Source organism: Phocoena phocoena, chromosome 3 (genome assembly GCF_963924675.1).
Source record: "Phocoena phocoena chromosome 3, mPhoPho1.1, whole genome shotgun sequence".
Classification (NCBI taxonomy): Eukaryota; Metazoa; Chordata; class Mammalia; order Artiodactyla; family Phocoenidae; genus Phocoena; species Phocoena phocoena.
Window position 1 is genome coordinate 8762185 of NC_089221.1, and position 21945 is coordinate 8784129.

Here is a 21945-nt window from a genome sequence, read left to right on the forward strand (position 1 = left end):
CACTGTGAGTGGTCTGCCACAGGCCTTACAGGGTATGTGAGTGCTCTGTCCTGTTGGGCAGGAGAGGTGGGGACTGGGGTATGAGCCTCCTTCAGATTCCATTCCTTGGGAGATAATATAGTCTAAACATATTTAAGAGAAGGCTTAAATATGCTCAGTTCTCAAGGTCAGCCCTTGAAATCAGCGGGCCTCCATTTTTATTTTTTTTTACCAGGTTTTTAAAAATTTTTTTTATTATTATTTTTAAATTTTGGCTGTGTTGGGTCTTCATTTCTGTGCGAGGGCTTTCTCCAGTTGCGGCAAGCAGGGGCCACTCTTCATCGCGGTGCGCGGGCCTCTCACTATCGCCTCTTGTTGCAGAGCACAGGGTCCAGACGTGCAGGCTCAGCAGTTGTGGCTCACGGGGCCTAGTTGCTCCGCGGCATGTGAGATCTTCCCAGACCAGGGCTCGAACCCGTGTCCCCTGCATTGGCAGGCAGATTCCCAACCACTGCGCCACCAGGGAAGCCCGGGCCTCCATTATCGTGTCAAGACTTTGAATTCTCTCCTACCTCAGGTAACATGAGTGACACTGGTCAAATCAGTGACATCAGTCTTCAAGGGCTGCTCTCTCTACAGAGGATTCCACTTCGTTATTTTTATTCTAAGTCTCATTCTGATTGATGAGGCTTGGGGGAGGGCGTCTTCCCAACTCCTTCACTCACACAGATGGAAAAGAGACCGCTAGCATTCCTGAATGTATCATGTATCTAATCTATATGCAAGTCATCTGCATATTCTTTAAAATAGATTTCCTTGGGATTAGAGACACCATTAGTTCTACTCAGGCGATTCTAAAAGTGGTGACCTTTCTAACTTGTTATTTTCTACATAGTTCTTCATTTAGACAAAAAGCCAGGGATTACAGTGAGGAAGGGTGCTGTACTGATGGAAGCAGAGCTCAGTCCGAAGCAATTTAGCTCCGGCCAGAGAAGCGTCCGACACGCAGTGTTACCAAGCCCTGTCTGTATCTGAACCGATTTCCCTTAGAGGAGAGTGCTGCAGCCTCCAGCCTAAGCAGGTTATTGAAGCAGTCCTTCCAGTCAAATGAAGAAGTTTCCCTGGGAGGGAGTGTGGCACAGTTAGAGCTTGCCTTTTGAATTTCAGTGATATTTCAGTACTTCCTCAAAACGTGCCTCAGAAGTGCCCGCGTGGGGAACAAAAATGCGTATCCCTGGGCCGACTCCAAACACGCGGCACCAGTATCTTGGGGCAGGAGGGAGGGGGACGCCGAACTCGTATTTTCACAGGCGCCCGGGTAACTAATTCTTCAGCTCTGAGACCCGCTTTTGTCTGCACCGTGCCCGCCCGGCGCTGGGCTCGCCACCTCGCCGTCAGGCGCTCGCTCCCGCTGCTCTCCTCCCTCAGCTCTGCGCCTTCTTTGTTGCCTCCCTCGGGGTCATTAGAACTCAGCTCCTTCTAAGGTTTCAGCCCCATTGCCCCGCGCAGCCCGCGGGACAAAGCCCGTGCGGCCCGCCACCCACGAGAGCTGCCACCCGCTGTCTGCGAGGGGCGCCGCAACGCCCCCACAGCCGCCACCCACCGAGCCAAGGAGCCGCGGCCGCCGCCGGAAGTGACGGCACCTGTCGTTGACGCGCCCCGCCCTTTCCGCCTCCGCGCCCCGCCCAGGCCTCGCCCCTCCGCCCTCCCCGCCCCTCCCCCTCCCCTCCCTCACCCGCTTTCTGTCAGCCTTTCTCCCTCTCCCTGTCCCCCTCTCTCCTTCCTCTAGCTTCCTCTTTCGCACCTGAGCAACGCACCTGCCTGGGCCCGGCTCCGCTCCCTCCTCCCTCCTCCCTTACCCCCGCCCCGGCCGGAAGGCTTCGGCCTCCGCCGCGGGAGCTTGGCGGCTGCGTCACCGCCGCCCCCCCTCGCCGCCCCAGACAAGATGGACACCGCCGAGGAAGGTAAGTCGGCGGCGCCCGCGCCCTTGCTCTGGCGACCGGGTTCGGGCCGGGCCCGCGCCCGGTCCGCGGCGCTCGAGGCAGGCGGCGGGCGGAGCGGCGGGGGCGCCTCGGCTTGGGGCGGGCGCGTGGGGACGGCGGCGCGACCCGGCGGGCGGGATGAGGCGCCCGGGCCGTTTGCCCGCCGAGCGGCGGGCTCGAGGGGCGGCAGGGAGCAGGAGGTGACCCCTTGGCGCCCCCGGCCGTTTCTCGCCGGCGCGCGCGCGCGGAGCGCAGGACCCCTACCCGGGCCGGGGGCGTCGGGCTGCGGTGGCCGCGGCCGGCGTGGCTCCCCGCCCCCTCTGTCCCGCCAGTCCCGGGTGGTGGGGGGGACGGCGCCGTGGTCGCTGCACGAAGTCTGGGGGCGTTTTCCACGCCCTTCCCCACTCGGTTTTGTCTTTCTTTATGTCGCTTTGCCCCTCGCTCTCCGAGCCCGACCCTTTCACGATAAAACTTCTTTGTTGACTGAAACTTAGCGAAAAATACCCCGCCAGGTGACGGCCTGGTGGAGTGACTCCGTATTTAAAAACCTTGCCCTCTGCTTGCGTGGCCCCTAGTTGTTTGTTTACTAAGCGAGGCAGAGGCAGGGCCACCGGGGTTATTCGAAGCAGGAAGGCTCTTTGTTTCGGTGTAGTTTATTTTGTGCTTAGTTTCTGGCACCAATAAGCAGAGTTTTGTGTGTCTGTTTTGCTTTGTGAGTGCGTGTGTTTTGGATGTGGCTGTTCTGGAACAAGCTGACTCTTGTGAACTGAATACAGAAGTGAAGACATGACTGAACATCTGTGACTATTGAAACGCATTTGCTGATCCCGCGAAGGTAGTTTTTAAGCAGTTTTATCTTTTTGGAGTTTATCGAATAATTGCGTGAGTCTATAGAGGAAATTCCTAATCGCTTTCCTGTTGTTGCGGTTATCGGTGAAGATACATTTATGCTTTGGGTTTATTATGTGGGGATATGATAAGCATCTTGCAACCTTACAGGTTGCGATTTTGATGATTTTAGATGAAGGTCGTTGGGGACTATCGTGATGTGCAATAATGGGTGATGAAAAGTTTGATGTCTGTATATGTGATGCGTGGAGGGGATCAATTTATCATTTTTTTAAAGACGTCTTTCCTTCGATAGGAAGAACCTCAACTGTAATGATATTTGCATGTTATACTTGACAGTTTACAAAGCATAGTTACATGCCTTCACATTTGATCTAAGATCCCTATGGAGTAGGAAGGTATTATTATCTTTTATAGGTGTGGAAGTTAGTTTAGTTGTTTTAATAGTTTGTCCAAGTTTCACACCCTAGTAAGAGAAAGATTTGAACCTAGGTATCCTGATTACACAGTTTTCCTTTCATTATGGCTCAGTTGTTTTTATTATGTGCCCTGAGTGAAAGGTAATCACCACAGGAGACTCCTTTGGAAAAAACAGTAAAGTGAAACTGCTGAGGAGGTTAGGAATTACTTTCTTTTGACAGGTGGTCCTAGTGTGTACATTTCCATCTACATCCATACATCCTTTTGGATTCAAATTTTAATGACTCAGTCTAGTAATGCATGTGTTTATCGATTTATCAATTGATATATACTGGCATGTTTTATTAAATTCCCATTCTTTGAGCTTAGGCACTTAGTAATTGCATACACTTATGGTATGATAGTGGTGATTCAGGAATTGCAGAATCACAAAGCTGGAATCATGAAAGAAATATTTTCTGAGTGTTTCTAGTGCACTGCCCACCCCCCTCAGTCAGGGTGAGGTACAAATGATATTTATTTACTGACTTGAACACTGTTCTCTATTGAAATAACTGACATTTACCGAGGACTTGATGGATGGTATGTACTTCACTAAACATTTTATACACATCTCATTTAACTCTCCTAAGACTGTTAGGTAGGCACCATTCCCTTTTTACAGATGAGGAAACTGAGGGTTAGTATGATTAAACAACTTGCCCAAGGTCATACAGGTAACATGGCAGAGGCAAGATTCCAACTCAGGTCTGTCAGAGTCCGTGGTTAAATTTATAAGTGGATACCCAGAGTCCAGTGTTGAGATGACAGTATTTTTGTCACTCCCTTTATAAGATGAATCATCTACATAATTTGACAAAGCTTTACTTTGCATTTGTTTTATGACACTGTTAGTCATGAAATGAAAGTGAATTTTAATACTGCTAATGCCTGATTTTGCAAAATTCCAAATTGGAAGTCTTCTGAAATTTTCAAAGTTAATGTAAATTTAACTTGAAAAAATGCTGGAAGAAAAGGGAGGATTACAGAAGATTTCAGGATAAAAATGACAAAGTGAAGACACCAAAAAGCTTGGAAACTTCTGTTTGCTAAATGAGTTATTACAGTTTATTTCTTAAATTAAAAAATGCAATTGGGTTTTTGATTATAAAAGAAACTTTTTTTGGTAGGAGACTTGGAAAATATGGCTAAACATAAAGAAAATAAAAATTTTAAAAATCTTTAAATTTTATCACTCGTTAAAAACACTGATGATGTTGTTTACTTATCTATTTTTTAATATGTTAATCTGAGCAAACGAATCTGAAATACCAACCTGCAAAGAGATTGTTAAGCGCTTCCATCTCTTAAAAATTGCATGTTGCTTTCCTCTATTGGTACCATATATGATGTTACAATGTTCAGAATGTTTCATATTTGTAGTAAACAAGACTGAATTCTATTAGAAAATTGGTTGTTTGCCAGATGGACTTTGACCCTTCATATTTTGTGTTTGCTAGGTATTAAAGATCTCTAAAGTGTTCAGTGTATTGTTTTATTTTTGTAAAATCAACAGTTTTATAATCTATTCTCATAATATAGCCATGCCTTGTTTTATTGTGTTCATTTTATTGAGCTTTGCAGATATTAATTTTTTATTACAAATTGAGAGTTTGTGGCAACCCTGCATCGAGTAAGTCTATAGGTGCCATTTTTCCTGAAGCAGTTGCCCACTTCATGTCTCTGTGTCGCATCTTAGTAATTCTTTTAAATATTTCAGATTTTTTCATTATTATTATATTTGTTATGGTGATCTGTGATTTACTGTTGTAATTGTTTTGGGACACCATGAACTGTGCCCACAAAGACAGTGAACTTAATAGATAAATGTGTGTATTCTCACTGCCCCACCAACTTCTGTTCCCATCTCTTTTTTTCTCCTTGGGGCCTCCCTATTCCCTGAGGCCCAACAATATTTAAATTAGGCCATTTAATAACTGTAATGATCTCTAAGTGTTCAAGTGAAAGGAAGAGTCTCATGTCTCTCACTTTAAATCAAAAGTTAGAGATAAGTAAGATTAGTGAGGAAAGCATGTTGAAATCCGAGATAGGCTGAAAGCTAGGCCTCTTGCACCAGTTAGCCAAGTTGTGAATGTAAGGGAAAAGTTCTTGAAAGTTAAAAGTGTTCCTGCAGTGAACACATGGATGATAAGAAACAGCCATATTGCTTATATAGAGAAAGTTTTAGTTGTCTGGAGAGAAGATCAAACCAGCTACAACAGTCCCTAAAGCCAAAACCTAATCCAGAGCAAGGCTCTAACTCTCTTCAGTTCTGAGAAGGCTGAGAAAGTTGAGGAAGCTGCACAAGAAAAGTTTAAAGCTAGCAGAGCTTGGTTCATGAGGTTTAAGGAAAGAAGTTGTCTCCATAACACCAAAGTGCAAAGTGAAGCAGCAAATACTGACGTAGAAGCTGCAGCAAGTTATCCAGAAGATCCAGCTGAGATAATTCTTGGTGGTCACACTGAAAAACAGATTTTCGGTGTAGAGGAAACAGCCTTATATTTGAAGCAGATGCCACCTAGGACTTTCATAGCTAGAGAGGAGACGTCAATGCCTGGCTTCAGACCTTCAAAGGACAGGCTGATTCTTACTGGGGCTCATGTAGCTAGTGACTTGAAGCTGAAGCCATTGCTCATTTACCATTCCAAAAATCCTAGGGCGCTTAAGAATTATTTTTAATCTACTCTGCCTGTGTTCGGTAGATGGAACAACAAAGCCTAGATGACAGCACATCTGTTTACAACATGGTTTACTGAATATCTTAAACCCACTGTTGAGACCTACTGAAAGGAACCTACCTACGGTTCCTTTCAAAATATTATTGCTTATTGACAATATACCTGGTCACCCAAGAGCTGTGATGGAGATGTACAACAAGATGAGTGTTGTTTTCATGCCTGCAAACACAACACCCATCCTGTAGCTCATGGATCAAGAAGTAATTTCAACTTTCAAGTCTTATTATTTAGGAAATGCATTTCATAAGGCTATAGCTGCCATAGATAATGATTCCTCTGATGGATCTGGACAAAGTAAATTGAAAACATTCTGGAAAGGATTCACCATTATAGATGCCATTAGTGATTCTAACACAACATTGTAAATCAACTATACTTTAATAAAAAAAAAAATTAAAAAAAAGAACATTTGTAATTCATGGGAAGAGGCAAAAATGTCAACATTAATAGGGGTTTGGAAGTTGATTCCAGCTGTCATGGATGATTTTGAGGGGTTCAGGACTTCAGTGGAGGAAGTAACTGCAGATGTGGTACAAATAGCAAGAAAAATAGAATTAGAAGTGGAGCCTGGAGACGTGACTGAATTCTGTAATCTCATGATAAAATTTTAACAGATGAGGAGTTGCTTTTTATGGATGAGCAAAGAAAGTGGTTTCTTGAGACAGAATCTACTCCTAGTGAAGATGAAATGAAAAGTTGTTGAAATGACAACAAAGCATTTAGAATATGATGTAAACTTAGTTGGTAAGGCAGCGGCAGGGTGTAAGAGGATTGACTTCGATTTTGAAAGAAGTTCTGTTAGGTAAACTGCTCTCTATCATCAAATATTTGAACTTCAGAGCTTGAGGAGATCTTAGATCTTCCTCATTTTATCGACTAGGAATCTGATCCTGCAAAGCACTGATATTTTTCAGTTTAAAAAAATAATCTGTTCTTTGCTCAAGGATATACATTTTTTAAAAGTAAAAGCACTGCAACATTGGAGTAAATGTTGCAAGTATTGATGTATGAAACTCTCATTAAGATATTAAACGTTTTGCCATAGTAGTGTGCTCTCATTTCAGCCCAGTGATATATAGAGCTGATGTTTTTCATTTTTCTAAATTACTGCTCACACTAGTAGAATGTAATATAAAATCTTAGCAGCCTATTTTTATGGACTGCCAAAACAATTGTTCTTTATGCTTTATGAGTCATATTCATTGGGAAGGGATGAAGCTGAACTTTATCATAGTTGATCATGTTCTATATCTATTATGGTAAAACCTTGAGGTGACTTAGATTTGGAAGTAATGAGTTAAAAGGATAGGAAGTTGTCAGAACCAGACAGCTAGTTACTGTCTTTCTAGAACCACATGGTCTTTCATCTCTGTTTCCCATAATGCCTGCTTCATTCTTCTTGCCACAGATCAACTTTCACTGCTTTGGCATGCTTACGGGCAAGCATACGTGCACTTATTTGACAAGTGTTTATTAAGCACCTGTTAACTAGCTAGGCACTATTTTATGCACTTGGGCTAGGCTGGTAACAAAATAGACAAAATCCCTTCTTTCATAGAGCCTACGTTCTTGTTTTTGGCTTGGTAGAGGAGGAGGGGAGGACAGAAAATAAACATGTAGTAAATTATATGGCATGATGAGATGGTTATACGTGCTGTGGAGAACAGTTAGTTGGGAGGGAACAAGATGGGCGAGAGAAGGATGAGATGAAGGTGGATTACAAAGGGGCATGAGTTAATTTTGGTGGTGATGGATATGTTCATTATCTTGATTGTGGTGACAGTTTTACCAGCGTCAAGCGTATCAAGTGATATCCTCTAAGTAAGCGTATTTTATTGGATGTCCGTTATTCCTCAGTAAAACTGTTTTTAAAAATCCATTGTCTTTTACTCATGCATGGCTTTTTAACCTCATGTATTGATGATTTGGTAGCTGTTGGATCAAGTTATGCAAATCTTCCAAATCTTGACACATTTTCCTGTGTAACATAAAAGTCACATTCATTAACGTTACCACGTATCTCAAAAAGGCTTTAGGTATTGGAGAAGCTGTCGTTCTTATTGTGGTGGATGTAGGTTTTCTAAAATCCTAATATTTGCTTGAAAGTTTTATTTTTGTCAGTGGCAGCAAATATTGTCAGTGTTTTCCTTGGTTCTTAGGCTCACTTCATTCTTTTATGACAGAATGCCTGCCGAATACCCAAATCTGTCTGAATAACTGTTGTTTGTCATTTTGTTGTTGTTTTGTTTTTTTCCATAGTAAAAATGGTGTTTCGTGGGGGGTGGGGGTGGGGAAGCAGTTAGTTCAGCTGGTAACTCCAAAGAATAATACAAGTGCTTTTTCTTGAGACAAACACTGCTGTTGAGCCTGAGTCCAGGAGTGAGTCCACACTCTGTATTTTTCACCTAAAATTTCCACTTGGTTCTTCTTTAAATCTTCTTTTTCCTTGGCACTTTGGATCTAGTGAGGAGACAGAAAACACAGTAACTTAACTAGAGGAAGTTGAAAGAATTGTTAACCTATGATTAGAGAATAATTATAAAGATGTAAGGACTACTGTAAAGTGTACTGTGGGCCTGAGGGAAAATGTCCAAGTAAGGACAGACTGGCGAGGGGTGAGGGCCCCTCCTCACAGCTGTGGTTCAGACCTCATTGGAGAAGTATGGAGTTGTCCAAGCCAGAGCTAGTCCACAGTTTCTGGGTGAGCAGGAAACAGCCCTCCAGGGTGGATGCAGGAGACTCAAGGTTGATGGGTAGGCATGCAGACAGAGTTAGGGTACCACTGTGGGCTCAAGGCCTGGAGTGTGTTGAGCTGTTATCAGTAGGGCTGTGAGAAGTTGGTTACTAAAGCAAACCTACTGACAGGGCAGTGGGAGCAAGGAGTGCTCCAGTCCTCCTGTGTGGTCCCTTCAGCACCCTCTACCGACAAATTTATTTTTAAAAACTGTTTAAAAGAGTCCAGTCTCTTATCACTGAACAGGTGGTACTGAAGGGTAAATTTAGAGCTGAGAGGAAATACTCAGTACATTGATACTTGGCACACTCCTGCGAAAACTTGGGAGTTATTGCCTGTGCTGCTGAATTTGCATTTGCCCACTGCTGGCAAAATCCTTACCACGAACTCTAACTACTGCAGGAGTTCACAGTACCTGCAGTTAGCTGCCACTGCTGTTTTTAGAGCCAGAAGTAGGAAATGGCTTTACACCTTCCCACCATCTTATGATCCCACAGAAGAGCTTCTCATTGAAAGCATGTAACTCAAGCCTAGTCAGCAAGGCAGATGTAGTTTTCAGGCTTCCAGGAGCAATAGTATAGGTGAATGTTAGTTTTGTAATGATCAGTAATCTGGAGAGATAAGAAATAACTAAGCTTTGGGATATATGGAGAATTGGAATTTAAATGTATGCTTTCAAGGCCTAATTACCAAATCCATGTTAAAAAAAAATAGGTATACTTTCACAGTCAAAAAGGAAGTGTTTTTCACAGAATTTTAGCAGTTAAAATTTTCTTTTTCTTGTAATTGTAAAAGTAGCAATGAAACAGTAGAAACTTTGGGAAAACGGGAAGGAAATCACCCATGTTCTCATCTAACCAATATAATGGCTATCATTTTTTGTATTTTCTCTTTTAGGCTGTTTTGGGTTTTTTCCCTAGTTGTAAGAACAGTGTGTATTCATTTTTTTCTTCCTGCTTTGTTTACTTAACATTATGCAGATTTCCATATTGTCATATAACTGTTAATATTTGCTATTTTTAAGGGCCTATAGACATTTGTGTAGTGAATGTACCACAATTTATGTAGCCACACTTCTGGTTTTAGCTATATAGGTTATCCACAGATATTTTGAATAATACTTTTTAATAATGTATTTTTAATATTTGTTTACTGTAATCGTAGCTACTAATTATAAAATATTTGTTGATAATCAGCTATTAAAAATCCTCTGTTACTGCAACCAGATGAATCAAGGTCAACATTAACAGTCATAAAAATCATGTTGATAATGTACCGTTCATATTCTGTGATGAAATGGCACTTTACCTATGTGATTTTCCTCCCCAGAACCCATAGCCCCACTCTAATCATGAGCAAAAACATCAAACCAATTCTGGGGACTTCCCTGGTGGTGCAGTGGTTAAGAATCTGCCTGCCAATGCAGGGGACAGGGGTTCGAGCCCTGGTCTGGAAGGATCCCATATGCCACGGAGCAACTATGCCCGTGTGCCACAACTACTGAGCCTGTGCTCTAGAGCCCGCGAGCCACAACTCCTGAGCCCACAAGCCATAACTACTGAAGCCTGCGTGCCTAGAGCCCGTGCTCCGCAACAAAGATAAACCACCGCAATGAGAAGCCTGCACACCGCAACAAAGAGTAACCCCCGCTCACCGCAACTAGAGAAAGCCCTCGTGCAGCAACGAAGATGCAATGAGAATCCTGCACACCGCAACAAAGAGTAACCCCCGCTCACCGCAACTAGAGAAAGCCCTCGTGCAGCAACGAAGATGCAATGCACACAAAAAATAAATTAATTAATTAAAAAAAATCAAAGTCATCAAAAACAAGGAAAGTGTGAGACACTGCCAGAGCCAAGAGACGACTAAGGAGACGTGACAACTAAATGTAATGTGGATTCTGGAACAGAAAATGACATTAGGTAAAGATGAAGGAAATCTGAATAAACCGTTGATTTTAGTTAATGATAGTGTGTCATTATGGGTTCATTAAGTGTAGTAGAACTACCACCCTAATGTAGGATGTTAATAAGAGGGGATACCGGGTACTGTGTACAGGGGAGCATTGTACTGTCTCCTCACATTTTCTGTAAGTGTAATCTGTTCTAAAAAATAAAGTGTATTAAACCCTTTGTTTATTAAATTATCACTAGTTTATCACCAGAAGGAAAGTGGAAACATTTTGAAACCTTATGTGAAACAATTTTCAGGGTAGACAATGGCTTAAGAGTTAAGATGTACCCAAAGCTTTAAGAGTTGTTTTGCATTTTTTCTCATAGTAGATACTTAGAATATATTTGGTGAACTGGATTTTTGGCTAAGAAAACTAACGGGATGGGCTAGCCTTGAGTGGGTGTTGACTTCCACAGCTGGCACCAACTTGATAACCTCTCACACTATTGGGTGTTCCCCCTCCCTTTCATCTCATGGGCTGCCTCCATATTCAGTCACTAAGGACTTGAAGGGTTCTTTCAAAAAAAACTTTACTGAGCTAGGTACTGTGCTAGGAACTTCTAAAAGGTATGCTTTGTGAAGATATTAAGTATTCAAATAAAGCAACAAAAGTTGCCATAGGCGTTAACAGAAGAAATTTACCCTTGAAAACCAGGAAGAGCTTTGCTTTATTGTTCTAGGTAAGTTTGCATTCATAACCAGCAGAGTGCATTGATTTTACTTTGGCCTGAGCAAGATTTGTAATTTTACTGCATGTAAATTTGGAGGAGCCTTATTCCACCACAGAACATTATTTCATTTTTAGTGAAGGGCCTCAGGCTGCACCTTTTGTAGACTGTACTCTCCTTTTGTACCCTTGGCCTTGTTATTCTCTTGAGGTTTTGGGTGGTGGGATTGATCCTGGTAAACAAAATAGATTATTTTTTCTTTGACTCCCCTCCCCCTTTTCTCCATTGAGGCATTTTATTTGCACATTGTTATATACTCCTAGGGAAAAAAATTACGGGATTTCTCTCCTGTGTGTTTTTGTCTTGTTTCTTCATGGTCGTCATGCTAGCTGAGGTTGTCAGTACAGTGAAACCAAGCTAGAAGAATGGAAGTAGGTTATTTTGACATTTTCCTAGATTTTTGAGTTGCACTTCAAATCTGGGCCTGATCACTCCATGCTTGTTTAACTTGCCTGTGAGGTTCACAATAATTTTCCCAGCTCTGTGATCATCAGTGATTTGAAATTTGGCAATGAAAGCGTGCTTCATCATTGCAATTAGAAACCAGATGATTTTGAAGCATAGCCTGACAAGAACCTGGCATTTGTCTCTCTTTTCAGCATTGTTAATGCTCTTGAGAGCATCAGCCAGGTCATTCATGCACACCATTGCGGTAGCTCGGAAAGATGGTGAAAAGAGTTTTCTTTGACTTTCTGTGTTGGTGGTGGTTGTGCTTGTTTTAGTTTTTGTTTTGTGAAGCAGCTAAGATCTTTTGTAAAACAGGATAGGCTAATTTATGTCTTAGTCACAAACTTCCCCCAAACCTGAGCAACAGAAGGTTGCTTTAAGTTTCTCACTGACATCACGTCCAGTGTGGCTGGGGAGAGATTCTCCTGCTCATAATGCTGGTCACTTGGAGATCTAGATTGGAGATCATGGCTTAGCACATGATTCCACAATTGTTGAGGCAAGAAAATGCAGTGTGATGGATTGTGTTTATTGGTGCCCAAAGACTTCTATCTGGAAGTGATGGCACATCACTATAACTCATATTTCATTGACTAAAGCAAGTCACATGTTCAGGTATAATTTCAGAGGTGACAGGGAAGTGCAGTACTGCCACATACCCAGAAAGTAGAATGCCAAAAATATTTGATGACCAGTGCTGATGATTTCCACAGTCCCTAGCAACATTAATTCCTACCTGGTCGGATGAAATAAATGTGCTCATTGGGGTATATTTCAATCTACAACTTCATTAGAACACATTTTAGAGAGGGAACTAATTTTTTTTCATGTCGTTACCTTTTCTCATTTGTTCTTTTTTTCTATGTCTGTTTAGACACTAGTACTGTAGAAAACCTGATTTTATTAAAATTAAAGTGTATTTAAAGTTTTCCTTATTTAATGTCTCTGAGTTTTTGACAAATGCATATAGTCATGTAGACACCACAATCAAAATATAGAATAGTTCTTTCACTCCCCAAAATAACTTCGTGTCTTTTTATGGTCAGCTCCACCCCCAGACCCTGGCAACCACTGATCTGTTTCTGTCTGTATAGTTTTGTTTTTTCCAGAATGTCATAAGTGGAATTAAACAGTATGTAGCTGTTTGAGTCTGGCTTCTTTCAGCTTAACATAATGCATTTAAGATGTAGTCACATTGTTGCCTGTATCAGCAGTTTGTTTATTTTTATTGCTGAGTAGTAGTCTATTGTAGGGATGTGCCACAGTTATCCATTCCCCAGTTGTGGAATGCTTGGATTGGTTGTTTCCAGTCTGGGAGAATTATGAATGAAATTCACATAGGTTTTTGTGCAAACATAAGTTTTCATTTTACTAGGTTAATACCTAGGAATAGGATTGCTGGATGTATGGTAAGAGTATATATGTTTTTATTTTTGTTATTTTAATAGGTATGTAGTGGTAATCTTACTGTGGTTTAAGCTTTGTTGTTAATGTAAAATTTACATAACAAAATTTACCATTCTAACCATTTTTAAGTGTCTGATTCAGTGGCATTAAATATAAGCACATTGTTGTACTGTCATCAGCATCTTAACTTTGTTTTTAATTTGCATTTCCTTAATGAGTCAGCATTGTTTCCATTTGTAGACCTTCTTTGCTGAAGTATCTGTTCAAATCCTTTGCTGAATTTTTTTGGACTATTTTCTTATTGTTAAGAAGCGAATTAGTTAAGCTGGACGAAGAATTTGAATAGATCACAAAGAGAACATGGCAAAATGTGGAAATATCCAGCTTCACTAGTAATAAAACTATTTCTTACTTAGCTGTTGTACTAGTTAGTTTTACCCTTATATTTCAGTAATGTGTTTCATTAGAGGGAGCAAATCTGTTCAAAAGGAAGAAAATTACAAATTTGGAGCAGTAGATATATATAAGATATTGACATTAAATTATGAAAAAATAAAACATTCAAGGAAACTTGATCACATAACCGGGTTGTGTATGATAAAGTCAAAAAGTTGTCTTTTGGAATTGGGGGTTAGGTTTTAAATCCTCATTTCCTTATTAACTTGCTTGATAATATAGTTGGGCTAGGATTAGAAATAGACTTTGCTAACCTTAAGTCTACTCCCCACTTGTTCTTGACTGTCAGAGGTGGTGGTAGGGTCGAATTTTTTTCTTGTACTGTTTGGCTGGGGTACAGCAGTAGTTACTGGCTAAAGTTTTCTGTCTTACTGAGTTGCCCTTCCCTGGTCCTTTGGCTAGAGAGAGAGCAAGCTTTTGGGGGGAATTTTTTTTGTCTGTTCTCATTGGTGTTTCTACCTTGCCAGCTTCTCCACCTCAGCCTCCAGTCCAGGATACTTGAGGCAAAACACAAATCCAGAGAACTCACTGCCTTGTGGTTCCTTGGCGTCCCAGCTTCTTTTGCTGATCTGCCTTCTCTTCACCTTTTAGAGTCTTCTTATGTTTGTTTTGTATATAATATCCGGGGTTTTTAGCTGTCCTTGGCAGGAGGAGGAGGCAGAAAACTCCTACTATTTCATCTTGGTCTAGAATCTTCATTCGTCTTCTAGTCTTTATTGCTGCCTTTCTCTAGAGAGAACCTTTATCCTTATTTTCTAAATGATACGTGTTTTACATGTTTCTGAATTTTTTTACATGTGGAATTGTATAGGAGTAGGTACTCTTTGTGTCTGGGGTTCTTTATCACTCAACATCATTTTGTGAGATAAATCCAAATTGTGGTTTGTGGTTTTGGTTGGTTTATTGTTTTTGCCATGAACTATTAAATTATGTGAATATACCAACATTTATTTATCCAAATTTATTTGCCAAATTTAGGCAATTCGGGTGGTTTCCATTTTGGAGGCATTATTATGAATAGAGCTGCTATGAACATTCTTGTACATGTCTTTGAACATAAGTATATAGGAAACTATTAATTTTAAGTAAGATACTAGCAAAATACTACACAAATATATACAGTTGATCCTTCAGCAACACTGGTTTGAGCTACTTGGGTCCACTTATATGTGGGTCTTTTCCAGTACTTATATGGTGTTGGCCCCTGTCCCATTCGTGGGTGTCACATCTGTAAATTCAACCAACTGCAGATCAGAATTTTCATCTGAATTTGCTTGAATCCGTGGATGTGGACAGAACCTGCAGATGTGGAGGGCCAACTATGGAACTTGAGTGCCCTGGAGTTTTGGGGTACATGGGGGCTCTTGGAAGCAATCCATCCATGGATGCCGAGGTACACCTGCACTATAGGTAACATACACTTATAAAATAAGGAAAGAACTTCTTTCCCCCAACCCTGATCCCCCAAAGTAGCAACTGTTAATAGTTTCTTATGTATTCTTCCAGAATAAATGTTTAACTATGACCTTTATATACCTGTGCCTTGTTTCAGATTTTTCTCCTGGAATATAGATTGGCAGGGAAGAACCTTCCATTGCTTCTACTCCATACCCACGGACTAGCTAAGGAAATTGAGTTGAGGATATAGAGCAATGGCAGTTGCAGCCTATCTCTTAGGTAGCTTTTCCTGACCTCCATTTCCCTGATAAGGGGTGGATAAGCCACACCGAATCAGGTGTGGCTCAGGGCCTGCTAAACAGCTGAGTGTTTGCCTTGAAGAGTTTTATAGCTGAGGCTTATCACCATTCTGGTTGATTTATAGCAACAATCTTTACCTTTCCATTTAGGGAAATATTTACACATAAAGTACTCTTGAGCAAAACTCAGTCACAACTTCATCATGTGGGGAAAAACAAGAGTCAGTACTGCAAAAGAGATTTGTGATGTTGTTTCTTGGACCAGATTCTGTATTAGAGTCATTTAGATGAAATGGTTTTAATAGAAATGGGTTGTGGGTTGCATAGCAGTAGGCTTTTAGGAATGTTGAGGCAGATTATTTAGATCTTATTTTGCTTTCTTTCCCTGATGAAGATATAGCCAGTGAAAGTTTTAACACATTTTAAAAAACATGGTCAGTGAAATAGGAAAATTGCTAACATGAGTTTTCACATTTGTGTGTGTATGTTAAATAAACCACATGCAAAGACCTCCTGCTAAAGAACTTCACTGATAAAATTGGACTTGATGGGCTTCCCTGGTGGCGCAGTGGTTAAGAATCCGCCTGCCAATGCAGGGGACACGGGTTCGAGCCCTGGTCTGGGAAGATCCCACATGCCGCCAAGCAACTAAGCCTGTGCGCCACAACTACTGAGGCTGTGCTCTAGAGCCCGTGCTCCACAGCAAGAGAAGCCACCACAATGAGAAGCCCGTGCACTGCAACGGAGAGTAGCCCCCACTCGCCGCAGCTAGAGAAAGACAGTGTGCAGCAACGAAGACCCAACGCAGCCATAAATAAATAAACAAACAAACAAACAAATAGGACTTGGTAGTGTTAGTAAAGTGAAAGTTCAGCTATGATATTTACAAATTGCATGTTAACCTTTGATTGTTTTTTTTTAAAGTTTCATTATACAAAATTTCAAACTCTCACAAATAGATTAATGTAATAAACTTCCATATAACCAGCATCTGGATTCAACAGATACAGGCATATGGTTGATAATTCTTTTATCTCAACCCTTTCCCTCTTGCCTCCCCACACTTCTGCTGGATTGTTTTAAAGGAAATCCCGGATACAATATCTTTTCATCCATGAATACTTACGTATTCTAAGAGATAATTTTTTTTAAGCGAATAACCACAATACCAGTATCATACTTACTGTCTTTATCCTCCAAGTTTTAAAGTAACAATCAATATTATTACTATTAACATGATGATTACTGAATTCTCTTTAGGATTTCTTTATAGTTCCTTCTGTCTTTGGATATAGCCTACTTGAGGATATATTATCATGTTTTAAAGTCTAAAGTAATTATTTTCTGTGATTAAGCTTGATATACACAGGTTCATTTGATTTGTTTTTGGTTTATTTTGCATTTTGATTATTATATGATTATTATTATATGATTTATTATTATGTAAAATATATTCATGTAAAACAAAGTGATTCAGAAGTCTAATGTTCCCTTCCCTTTCCTTTTCCTTTTATAATCAGTGGAGCTTGTGAAGTCCCTGATACAATAATGATAATTGCATGCATATGTATATTTTGAGAGAGCCATTGTTATTCTCTGATTTTTTTTCAGATGTTCTATGAGCAAAATCTGTCTATCAGCATACCTAAACATACCACTACGATAGAGCAGTGGTTCTCAAACTCTTTTGGTCTCAGGATCCCTGTAAATTCTTCTAAAAGATTCAGAAGAACTTTTATTTGCCGTATAAGAGAATAAAAGAATTTAGAAATATTTATTCACTTAACACACCCATTATGTGTTAATATAAAATTTTTTTCATGAAAATAACTATATTCCAAACCCAAAATATTGGTGAGAAGAGTGGATTTGTTTTATATTTACATACCTCTTAAATGTCTCGTTTAATGGGAGGCAGCTGCATTCAAACAGGTGTCTCATGTAGCCTCTGGAAAACTCCACTGTACACTGGCAAGACAATGAGAGTAAAGCACTGTTAGTGTTATGGTGAAAATAGTTTTGACCTTTCAGGGCAAAAACTATTAGACTGTTGAGCAGAGCTCTGGGCCTTGATTTAGATTTGTTGTGTTTGCTTAGTTTTCTGTTTATTGGTTTGTCCTTCAGAAGGATGGAGTCTACTGAAGATCGGTGTCTGGTGGTATTCACGTGTTTCTCTGTCCTGCTAGTGGAAGTGCTGTCTCTCCAGTCCCACCCAACCCCACCTGCCCCTCGCGGCCGTGCTGTGGGAGTGTGGGGAGACGTGGTGTCTCCTGCGGGTGGGCACATCCCTCAGTCTCCCGCTGTGACGTCCTTGCCGCGGCTCCCTGCGCCACACAGGGCTAGGTCACCTTGTGGAGCTGGTTCCTGTCTAGGAGGCGCCCGGCTTGCAATCTGCCGATCAGCCGTTCACACTGTGTTGATACTGTTTCCGGTGTTTGTTCCTGCATCCCGCTAGCCCAGGTGTGCCCACAAAGGCTGTCCCTGCCCCACCCCAGTCCATCGCCGCATAACTTGTGGCTGACCAGTCATCATGTTGGTGGAGGGTGACGTGGCGACCCTCGTGGTGACCCTCGTTCGTGTACGCCCAGTGGTGTCTCTTGCCGCTTTCCTCTGCACTGTGTCTTGCTTACGGGACACCTCTAGCTGCGCTGTGGCTACTGCGCCCTACTTTCTACTCCCGCAGCTGCCTGAGAGCTGGCCAGGGAGACAGGATGAGCGGGAAACCACTTTGCCCTATGACTGCAGCTGCCTCCCCACACTCGCACTCAAACCCACCCTGAGTGGTTGATCCTGCGGTAGCACATGCCTGTCGCTGAAGTTAATCCACGGCTGTCTAAGCACTTCTGGCTTAGACACCCTGATGTTGAGAATGACCTTGAGCGCTTGTTTGGCTCCTACCTGCAGAACTGTGGTAATTCTAGAACTAATCCATGCCCATGGGCATCAGCAGCTCTGCTCTGATGATTCTAGATGACCAGGATTGCATGTTCTATGGCCCTATTAAGGAGCTGTTTTGCGTACCATGGCAACCACCGTGACTGGGAATTCGGGTGATGGGAAATCTGGATTCGATTCCATACAGGAAGCCTGGTAATCGACTACTCCAACCTAGGAAGGTAGCAGATTTGCCACTCGCGACCCGAGGGTGGGGAGGCAGTGATGAAAAACAACACTGGACACTTTCGAGGTCCGGTAATTGGAATGAGTCCATTTAAAATCCTTTAAGGCAGATCTATTGTGTGGCAAATCTGGTACTGGCAGCTGAGGTAATCCCCAGCTTCAGTGGCAGGGTATTGAATTTGGTGCAGTTAAAATGCTGTGTGATCTGCCGTGTGGGTCTACGGATGGGGAGCCTCCGTTCCTATCCCTACCCCCTACTTCTCAGTGCCCTTCTGGCTTCTAGCCGAGTGTCCGTGGGCTGAAGTGTGCACTTGAAGAAATTAAAGTACTCCAAGCAGGCGCGAGCTGCCTGCACACTGCTGCTGGAAATCCTGGAATGGGAGCGTGGTTCTGTTTTGTTTGTGTTGGAATTTGATTGTGGCGGCTGATTAGACGGGATGGCTGGGATGCTCGCACTGCACCGCTAGAGCTCAAGGTCTTAGATTGATGCAAGACTGACCAGAGTGAAAGCTTTTGCCATGGATGTTTTCATTACTTAAGGATGAAGGTGAAAATGGGAGGTTTGAAGAGATTCTCATCCCATGTTGTCTGACCATAAACAATGCCGACTGCCCTCGTTATTTCCGCTAATGTGCCGGCAGTTTATTGCTGGCAGCTTATGGGAAACCAAAGTCCTTCGGATGGTGGTGGCTGGAGTGTCTGGTTCCAGAGCTGAAATTTGAAGGCACAGCGGTGTGGTCTGCGCTTAATTTGACTCAAGCTGGACAACCCTACGCGACTCTATCACAGACAGGATTGGCACTTTGATAGCTCTTACGTGGGTGGTGGTGCATGGCCTTTCTGTGTTGCTGGAGCGATTTGTCTGGCTCCTTGATAACCGGGAGACTAGTGTGCTCACCACTTAGGTTACCCCCAGTGCTTGATATCCCCAACTTCGACAAATATTTCTTAGCCACCCAGGATTGAGCAGTCACAAGTCTGTGACGCTCTTAAGGGGCTGTAACTGCACCACGCTTCTCAGCATGTGCGTATCCCAGTCTGACAGGTGCTGGGGATTCATTATTAAATCCATTAGTGCTGGGCTCTGGGTTGCAGTTATTCCTCATTAATGAGGAATTCCCTGTAAGAGAGTAGATCAGAAGCTTGCATTAAGTCCCTGCCCGTTGTTCATACTGCCCATTGCCCCTCAGATTGCCCACTTGGGGTTGGCATTTGGTCTTGGTGGATTGCCGAGAAGATGGTCTAAATGAAAATCGCAACCAGGTTTCGGTAGGTGGTCCTGCAGAAAGACCGCGTTAAGGACCGAGCGAGCGAGCTTGAGGGATAGCTTTCGGCTATCTGTATATCACCCGCCACCCCAGGCAAGACTGACTCTAGTGCCATGAGAATCACTTGGGGCGGGGGTGGAGGGAGTGAAGGAAGAGCTGCTGCCCTTTGGTGGCCGACCCGTAGCCCTGAGCTTCCGTAGTTTCTGCTCAAGGTGGCCTCTGGCTCGCCTCTCTCTGGCCTTCGTGGTCTTGGGGTGCCCCCTCCACACTCTATTGTGTGTGTGTCTGTTCCTGTCTGTCTCTCCCTCTAGGGCCGCTCTGCTGTTTCGATATATTTTTGTGAAGTTTAAACTTCACAAAAAGGACCGGACTTAGGACTTTAGACTTTAAACTGTTAGGACAGGAATGGTGAAGTGATTTTGCATATTTCTATCTATAATCTGTTAGTTATGAGAAAGTACAGTTTCAAGTAAAGTTTCCGTTATTTTCAATTTTGATTTATTTACAGAGCTCTCATACAAAGGGACAGTTGACCTTTTTATATAATAGAAAATTTTTAAGTTTCAGATATACTAGATTATCATCCTGTTCACACTTTTTAGTTTTCCATGATGTTGATTAATGTTTTACCTAGTGATAGAGTCTTGCTTTAACATGCAGTATTTTAGTTTTTGGTGGCCTATTATTTTTTTTAAAAGTTATAACCAAAGATAATTCAATTTTTCTTTTTCATTAATAGACATATGTAGAGTGTGTCGGTCAGAAGGAACACCTGAGAAACCTCTTTATCATCCTTGTGTGTGTACTGGCAGTATTAAGTTTATCCATCAAGAATGGTGAGTCATCCTTTTAGAAAATTTTTATGTCTGAGCTTTACTGTCATCTATGTAAGGGATACTGTTTCAATGAACTTTCTCTGTAACTAGTTATTTCTTTAAAATTTTTTTGTGAAAATTTGGAAATTACCCGTATTTCTTATTACCATGCCATGTCATTTTGGTATATTGTCTTTCAGATGCACGTGAGTATCCATTTGTTTATTTCTACCATGGAGAGCTTATGTTCATGGGAAGTGTTACGGTGTTCTAGTTTTGCTTGACATGATTATAGTTTACATTTAGGAAATGCTTTGTGTAAGGTAATAACTCAGTGCTTGTATACATTTTAACTCATTTAATCCTTACAACAAAACTGCAAGGTGGAGTATGATTATGATTTTATGATTATTCAGATGAGGGAACTGAAGCATTGAAAGGTTCAGTAACTTGTTCTATGTCACACAGCCAGCCAATTAGTGATAGACGTAGCCACCAGGTAGCAGTATCCTTAGACCAATATTAGAACTGATGTTGATGCTTGGAGGTTCTTCTATATTCAGTTATCTTTGAGGACGTTACAATTTACTTTGATAAGTTAATTGTTCAGTTAATTGAAACTGCTTTTTAATAGAGGAAATGTCATTTTTATCTTTATCTGTTATAATCCTGTACTCTTAGAGGGCATTAATGATAAAAAGTTTAGGACTTTCTAGATTTAAAATTGTAAAAGTTCTATGATATGTAAAATTTTAGTAAAGCAATATTAGTTTTCAATGAAACCTTAAAAGTTTCTTTGTTATAAACACTATACTTATGAATGTATTTGTAATTGCAGTTTAGTTCAGTGGCTGAAACACAGTCGAAAAGAATACTGTGAATTATGCAAGCACAGATTTGCTTTCACACCAAGTAAGTTCTTTTGAAGTTTTCACTGCATTTCTAGGTTATAACTGGCCACATAAAGGTGTTTAAACAGTTTTAAAGCAACTGTGTTCAGCTTAATTTGTCTTTTATGGTAATAGAAAGTATTGCTATAACATTTTGGAAAATATTTTTAAAAACTACATGTCAGCTTCTAATACACCACACGTCAGCTTTTAACACACCACACGCACGTGATTTAATTTGTGGGATATTTCTTTTTTTTTTAGACAAGTTCAAACGTGTACAAAGGTATAATGAAGCTGTATGTATCCATCACTCAGTTTCATCCATTTTCAACTCATAGCCTTTACATGTCATTCCCTGTGCTCTTGTTCTCACCTCTCCATCCTTATTAAAGCAAATCCCATTATTTATGATTTCATCTG

The 21945-nt window shown here is 41.5% G+C and overlaps 1 protein-coding gene and 1 pseudogene across 1 annotated transcript in view; one reads left to right on the plus strand and one right to left on the minus strand.

The window, feature by feature from the left end:
* Nucleotides 1–1684: 1684 nt before the first annotated feature.
* Nucleotides 1685–21945, plus strand: part of MARCHF6 (membrane associated ring-CH-type finger 6) — a 72694-nt gene continuing 52433 nt past the window's right edge. Inside the window, exons 1-3 of the mRNA XM_065873430.1 lie at nucleotides 1685–1943; nucleotides 20557–20653; nucleotides 21471–21544. Coding sequence (XP_065729502.1) covers nucleotides 1925–1943; nucleotides 20557–20653; nucleotides 21471–21544 — 190 coding nt within the window. The 5' untranslated portion in view covers nucleotides 1685–1924. The remainder of the gene's footprint in view (nucleotides 1944–20556; nucleotides 20654–21470; nucleotides 21545–21945) is intronic.
* On the minus strand, nucleotides 11682–12070 carry LOC136120719 (small ribosomal subunit protein uS8-like; annotated as a pseudogene).